The sequence below is a fragment of the Phaethon lepturus genome, unplaced genomic scaffold (assembly GCF_000687285.1).
Source record: "Phaethon lepturus isolate BGI_N335 unplaced genomic scaffold, ASM68728v1 Scaffold30952, whole genome shotgun sequence".
NCBI classification, from domain to species: Eukaryota; Metazoa; Chordata; class Aves; order Phaethontiformes; family Phaethontidae; genus Phaethon; species Phaethon lepturus.
Window position 1 is genome coordinate 4,007 of NW_010523106.1, and position 6,693 is coordinate 10,699.

The 6,693-nt window shown below is 45.9% G+C and overlaps 1 protein-coding gene across 1 annotated transcript; it reads right to left on the reverse strand.

Annotated features, from left to right (window-relative positions):
* Positions 1 to 2,667: 2,667 nt before the first annotated feature.
* Positions 2,668 to 6,637, reverse strand: NDUFB9 (NADH dehydrogenase (ubiquinone) 1 beta subcomplex, 9, 22kDa). The gene is made up of 4 exons (XM_010282029.1): positions 6,521 to 6,637; positions 5,941 to 6,133; positions 3,895 to 4,008; positions 2,668 to 2,905 (listed from the first exon to the last, which is right to left on the reverse strand). Exons 1-4 carry the CDS (start codon positions 6,604 to 6,606, stop codon positions 2,774 to 2,776), a joined length of 525 nt encoding a protein of 174 aa, XP_010280331.1. The 5' UTR covers positions 6,607 to 6,637; the 3' UTR covers positions 2,668 to 2,773.
* Positions 6,638 to 6,693: the final 56 nt, after the last annotated feature.

Below are 6,693 nucleotides of genomic sequence, written 5' to 3' on the forward strand. Positions count from 1 at the left end.
AGAACCCAGCGCGTCTGCGCGTCCGCTCCAGGGCAGGACCGCGCTGCCTTTGCCAGGGAGGGAGGTTGCTGCTGTCAATGCTGCCTGTGCTTTCAGACAGAGTTTATCAAGGCCACGGCCAGGGCCTTCTCCCTTCGCCCCTGAGTGAGCGAAGACTTCCTTTTCTTCGCCTTTCTCAGGGACAAGGGTAGAGAGGGAGGACGTGGCTCCCACTTGCAGCTGCCACACAGTGGCTGCATTTATTTCCTTGCCACTGTGATACTCATTTTTGTCTAGAGGTTTCCGTTTGTCACGGAGTCGTTAAAGGAAAACCCAAGGTACTTTGGCTGGAAAGACGTCCTGTCTCTGAAAGGATTGCCGTTTCATTCCCCCCATCTCTCTACGGCCGTGTCTCCCGTACTGCTCGGTCAGGTGCTCTCATTTTGGAGCAGGTCCCTGCTGCTTCTACAGTGAACCCGATTCACTTAAAGCTGCGCGTGCAAAACGTTTCTGTTGTGGGCTGGGGGTTTTTTTGGTGGTTGATTTTTCATGCTGGGATGTGGAGTATCCCTCGTGTTAAGGAGTGTCCGTCAGACCTGCTCAGGTGTTTGTAAAAGTCAGGAGGGACTTTTTGCTCCGTTTTCTAGCAAAAAAAAATTTGTCATTGGTTGGCCGATGGGGACGGGGTGTGCAAAATCACACATCATTAAAAAAGGATTATTTTAGTGTTTTTGCATAGTTTCTGAATATGGTTACCAGCCAAGCAAAGCACCCAAACAGGGTTTGGGGGGAGGTGAGGCGCGGGAAGAGGGGACGGTTTTTGCCAGGTAACATTTGTCAGAACAGCTTTGAAGCCCACCTGGCGATTGCCCGCCCGGTTGGCCCTACCGCGCTGGCACCGGCCCGAGCCCAGGCTCAGCGCCCAGCCAGGGCAGAGCCGGCCCCAGCGCAGGGTGGGCAAGGTGGGTTTGCCCCACGATGTTGTATTTTCCTCTGCGTTTTGCCCACGCGGTTTTGGCCTTTCATGCTCTGGCTAAGGCAAGTAGCTGCTAAAGCAAAGGGGCGTTCGTGATGTAGGGGAGTGTAGCGCTGGTAGAGCAGACCCCGCGTTAGAATCCTGGAACACGTTAGAAAAAGGGGCACAGGTCGGGACTCTTGCTATGAACTAGTGCCTTCAGGACTGAAAAACAGAAGAGGAAAGCGCCAATACCTGAGCGGAGAGAAGGCACAGCTCCAGGCTGAGGGGAGGGGTGTGCTGAACACCCCACTGGGAAAGGGCACGCCCCGATTCTGCTGCTGCCTTCGGACTGATGGAGGGAGAGAACAGATGCAGCTTCCTGGAAAAACAGCAACTTTCTAAAGTGGAGTATGTATGTGAAGTCTTCCACCCCCCCGCCCCCCAAAATCCAGGCATATTTCAGCATATAGGCTTACTGAAGAGGGACACATGAAGTTTCGAAAAAGCATTCAGGATTAAAGCCTTTTCTTACACCCAAGCTAAATACACTTAGTCCTTAATGCAGCTGAAGTTGGTGCCTTTGCCATCTCTTGCAATCAAGCTTTAAATTGGAGTTCATGGAAAAAGGAGGCCTTAGGGTTAAATATGGTACAATCAAAAAGCTCCTGTAGAATCAAAGTCAGATTAGGTAACCCAGATCTCCTCTCTTCGAGCCCTAAAAATGGGGGAACAGAAGAGCCAGGGAGGTCTATTCCCTCTATTCTCTTACACACTGAGAGGTTAGTGGAAGCATTGGCAAAATTCCCCATGTCTTACGTGGATGCTGTGGGGATGTGGCCAGAAGCAAACAGCTTTTGTACCTCATTCACTGCACAGCACTGCCCACTAGAACCGCTGGCGACGCATACATGAGCACACAAGAGCCATGTTGCACAGCAGCCCACTTGTTTTACCTGAAAGAGCTCTGTAGTTACATGGGAGTCAGTTGGGGGGGGGGCAGGGCGCAGGGGTGAAGTTTCTTCTGGTGCCCCACAGCAATGTTATCTGTGGCAGCAAGAGATCACAATATAAATAAGATTTTCCGAGATTTGATACCCAAGTGAAAAATGCAGATAAAAGCTTCACAAGGTGGAGAGGGAAGAGTAAGAAGTGTTTATCCCCAAGCAAAGTTAGAAATACCCTCATTCCAGGAGTAACCAAAGCCCATGTCTCTTGCTGTCAGTATTTTGAAACTCCAGCTGTTGCACAAGCGTGTAGCACCCTGCCTGTAGTTAGTACCAGATCCCAAGTTATCAGGCTGATGTAAATTGTTTATTCATTTTCATCCACTCCCTGCAGGCCACCCTCCCTCCCCGCTTCCCCACAGCAGGAGACAGGCTCTGGACACAGTTATTCACTGTTTAGTTGCTGTCCCCCAGTAAATCTGCTCCTCCCTCCCCTTTAAGCTCACATTCGTTCTCTAGGAACATGAGTTTTATGCAGCCAATTTTTTCAGTCTCATAACTGAAAGTTTTCTAACTCTTACTGTGAAAGCTGCAATGTATGTTCACCTTTATAAAACTTGCTCTGGAGTAAGGATCCCATTCAGGCTTCTTCTCAGGCTGGTCAGTGTTCTCTGATATTTCAGGTATATAGCGTAGGTATTAACAGTCACCTATTCTACACAACACAAACTGGAAGCGTGTGCATGCTATAGAACAGTATGATGTCAGAAAAATGCCTTCTATTTTACTTTATTTGACTTTATTTTGTATTACTCAGAGTAGCATGCGGTCACTGGCATGTCTACTGCCTACATAAGATAGGCCGCTTCAATTCTCATGTGAAGTAATGCTTTTACATGGGTATTTCACGAGGTCTTGTTACATACTGCCACCACAGTGGTGGCAGATGCCCTTCCTTACGAGCTGGAGGCAAAGCTTCTGTTCTTGGACCATCAGCTGGAGTCTCTTCCTCTAACTGCTTGATCTAGAAGACAAGACAGAAAATTGCTTTAGCACATGTCAGCACACTTCCCTAAGGTGGTACTCGGTGCCCAGGCAGGAAGGGAAACTGGTCCCCATTTCCAAAGGGAGGAACCACCAGTAACCCCTTCGGTTGACAGGCAGGCTCCATGTTTCTCAGTATTCACTTAAACTCAGTAATCATTGCAGGCTCATATTACCAAATTCATAAGGAATCTGAGGAGTAACAAGTGATTTGTATGAGAAATTGTACTTTAAGAGGTCATTCCTTCCACATAATTCACGTCTACTGTTGCAACATTAGACAGACTGCATTCTCTTGCTGCTTTGAAAGCTGACAGATAACTACAACTCCAGTCAGTAGGAGACCTCTACTTCTGCATGCCACCAACAGCCCGTTGGATGTTTTCAACACATGTTTCGTGAAGCAGTGTAAGTGCTGGCTGCCACTGTGTTAATTCAGATGAGAGTGCCGTAATACCTACAATCCAACTATTTCTCTAAAACTGAATTAAAGAACTGTTCTAAGAACATCAACTTTTTCCAACTGAATCTTTGCTTAGGTTGGCCAGAAGTTATTCTCAATTCCCAGATGATGAACACAGTGGGAAGTCACTTTCAAAGGTACAACCAGAAAGTGTCAGAGCTTCATAGCAGCTGAAGAGGAATTCTCTGGTCATTAATCTCTCCTCATCCCATTTTGGAACTTCCTTTAGCAAAGTGGCTACAACAGCCCAGCACTAACTGAAACATGGTTGCAGGTTCGGCTTTAACTTCAAATGCCCTTCACAGCCTTTAAGGAGCTGTAACTCCGAGATCTCTGCATAGGTGTTTTAGGTCAATTCAGTGTTTCACGCTGACAAGAGTTCTAATAAAGCAGAGTCTAAATGAGACCTCAGTAGGCATTCAGGTATTTTCCAAGAACAGATCTAAATGTCATGCAAAACACTTGCTCAGTGCAAAGTAAAGCCTCTTTAGCATGCAAGCACTGACCTCTTTATCCCAGCTTTCCCGCTGCAGCTTCTTCCATTGCTCTCGTTTTGTAAAGTAATCAGGATACATCGCCTTCTCAGAAGGATGCCAGTAATCCAGGCACCATTCAGGAATCTGTTAAACAAACAAATAGTGTCATATATATTATTTTTGCATATTAAATTATATATAGTACACACAAAAGAACTAAACGCTATCAGTGAAGCCAGTATTAAAATGGATAAATAACCCAGGAAGTGCTACATAAAACCACCATTTAAGAGCTACCTGACTATTGTTAGTCTCAAGGCACTATACGACAGAGGTCAGTACTTTTAATTTGTTTCACACATTATCCTAAGGCATAGGAAGACATCTTAGCGACTTGCTCCAATCACAGCATCTCAAGGACAAGTCCCAGATCATCTCAGTTTACTCTAAATTTCTCAAAGTAATTCCTTTTGGCAGAAGAGAAGATCTCATTTCTTCTTCTCCATCTCCCAAAGGCAGCAGGTTAGAGAGATCCTCGTCTCCAACTACTAATTCATTTTCTTTGACAGAGACAGAACCTTACAGCTATTTCCTCTTGTCTACAACTAATGAAAAAATTAGTGGTCTTTAAGATCTTGATAATGGTCTGACTTCTAAGATGTCCAGTCAAGAAAAAAACTGAAATTTAAAATTCTGTAGCAGCCTATCACTGAATGTTAACATTTTAAAGACAGGAACATTTATTAAAAAAAAAAAATTCTTAAAACAAGAAAAGAAGTTGCTCCAATACTATCATTCATCCAGTGGCATTTACACTTCCACGTTTCTGTTGTGACTCTCATCACTGAGTAAATCTTCGACTGAACAGAAATAGTGGAGCTGCTAATAATATATATATAAAAAAAAAATCCAGACACATCAAACAATTAAAACTATCAAACAGGCTGAAATATAAAAATTACATTTTGTAGCAGCATCCACAATGGACAGCCACAAGCCAAATCCTTGTGACCGCCATTTTGTCAACAGACAGTTTTAGCATATCAAACAGAGCGAAGAAAAGAGAACATAAACCAGTTTATACTTCTATGTGAAGACTAATCTTGACCATTTATTGCTTAACTGGCCTTTTTTCTCTCTGGTTTCTATTACTTCTATTACTGCTAAGGCCCGCAACCTTAGCATAAGCTTAAGTCCTCCTCTTCCCTTTTCACTCCTACCTTTTTTTTTGTGCCTCTGATAAATCTACATCAGATTCATTCTTTCATTTGGCTTCTTGTACATAAATATCTGATCAGACCTAGTCTTGTGTATGCACTTTCTTCAAATGCAGGAGAAAGCCAGTGCATGCACTCTCTAGGTTAGTCTTAACTTCTCGAAATGCATTAGGAGCCGATGCCAAAAAAACTGAAAACCCTGTTTTTCTATGAAACCTGTTTCTTTACTCCTAAATAGAACAATCTAGGGGGGGAAAAAAGCCTCTAGAAGTGCCTTAAGTTTCTAAGAATTCCACTTCTATTTTTAGGCATACCACCTATCACACAGTGACACACAAATATGTATCTGGCACTACAGCATTAATGGGAAATGATAATCTGTACCATTACTCAAAATGCTGGAAAAATGATGCAACTGAGTAAAGAGCAGCCCAACAGCTCAGCCAATACTTGACAAGACCAGAGGGAAACCAAGGCTCTGACCAGAAGGCACGACAACAGGCAGCACAGATTCTTCCATCTTGTTTTACTCTCACAGCTCAGCTCCGACCCTTTCACTATGCCTGCCTGACCCATCATGGAGCAGCTTCTATTCAGCAGAAGAACAGATGATGATCCCAGCAAAAAGAAGCCAGCTGTCTTCAGATGGACCAGCAAATTCCATTTTCAAGGACTGGACAAGCAGGACAGCTTTTCTCATGCAAGCAGCAAGATGTTCAGCAGCAGTAAACTATTAGGGAAATGATACTGCTGAGTCAAGCTGCAGCCCTGTGAAAGTCCACTTAAAGCACTCACTTTACATTCATTAAAAGAACAATAAGGTAAGCACAGTAATGCAGAATCTTACAGGCCCCCTTACCTTGTAGCACTCGTATCTCTCATAGGAAGTGCCCCCAGGGGAGTCAGGGAAGATGTATGGCTGAGGATGCTGGTTTGCCCAGAACTCCTCCTCGCCTGCCCTCAGCAGCTCTGTAGCTTTCACCATATCCTTCACATCCTTGTTCTTATCAAATCGTTCTCTCAGGATGCAGGCAAAGTAGCGATACTTGTCTCTACAGACAGACGTTAAGCACAGTGACTTACATTGGAGGAAAAAAAAGAATCACATACAGAAACAAAGCTTGGCAACATCACCAGTCACCCCTGCACAAAGACAGGGTTTGGCCAGGGGCTCCGAGGAGCTCCTGTTCCCCCATCGCCCTTTTCTGGAGCAGGCACAAACAAGTGACCCAAAGGCTTTTTCCTAATCCCTTCAGCTACGATGGGAGAAGGGAAGGAACGAAGACACAAGCCCCAGTCAAGCCCAACGCCCCGTCTCGGCGAGAAAGGCCGGCGGGGAAGGCCAACCCCCCTCCCCCCCACAGCTAAATGCGGAGCTGAGAGGCCCCGCTCCTAGGAAGAACAGGCCTCTGTTCTTCCCACCTCCCCTCGCCTCTCACCGGTAGATGCACCAGGACTCCAGGTGCCGCAGGGATTTCTTATAAAGCCGCAGCACCTTCTGCTGGTGCGTCAGGTAGGCCGCCATTTCGGGCTGCCCTACCCCTCACCTTCGTGCGCGGAGGCTGACGGGAAGGCGGAGGATGCCGCCGCGCGCACGCGCGTTGCTCGCGCT

Coding starts and splice junctions, on each gene's coding strand:
- NDUFB9 (XM_010282029.1), bottom strand. CDS start 6,606: ATGGCGGCCTACCTGACGCACCAGCAGAAGGTGCTGCGGCTTTATAAG. Junction 6,134..6,520: donor GAGTCCTGGTGCATCTACCG/GTGAGAGGCGAG, acceptor GTCTGTCTGTAG/AGACAAGTATCGCTACTTTG. Junction 4,009..5,940: donor AGAGATACGAGTGCTACAAG/GTAAGGGGGCCT, acceptor TTTGTTTAACAG/ATTCCTGAATGGTGCCTGGA.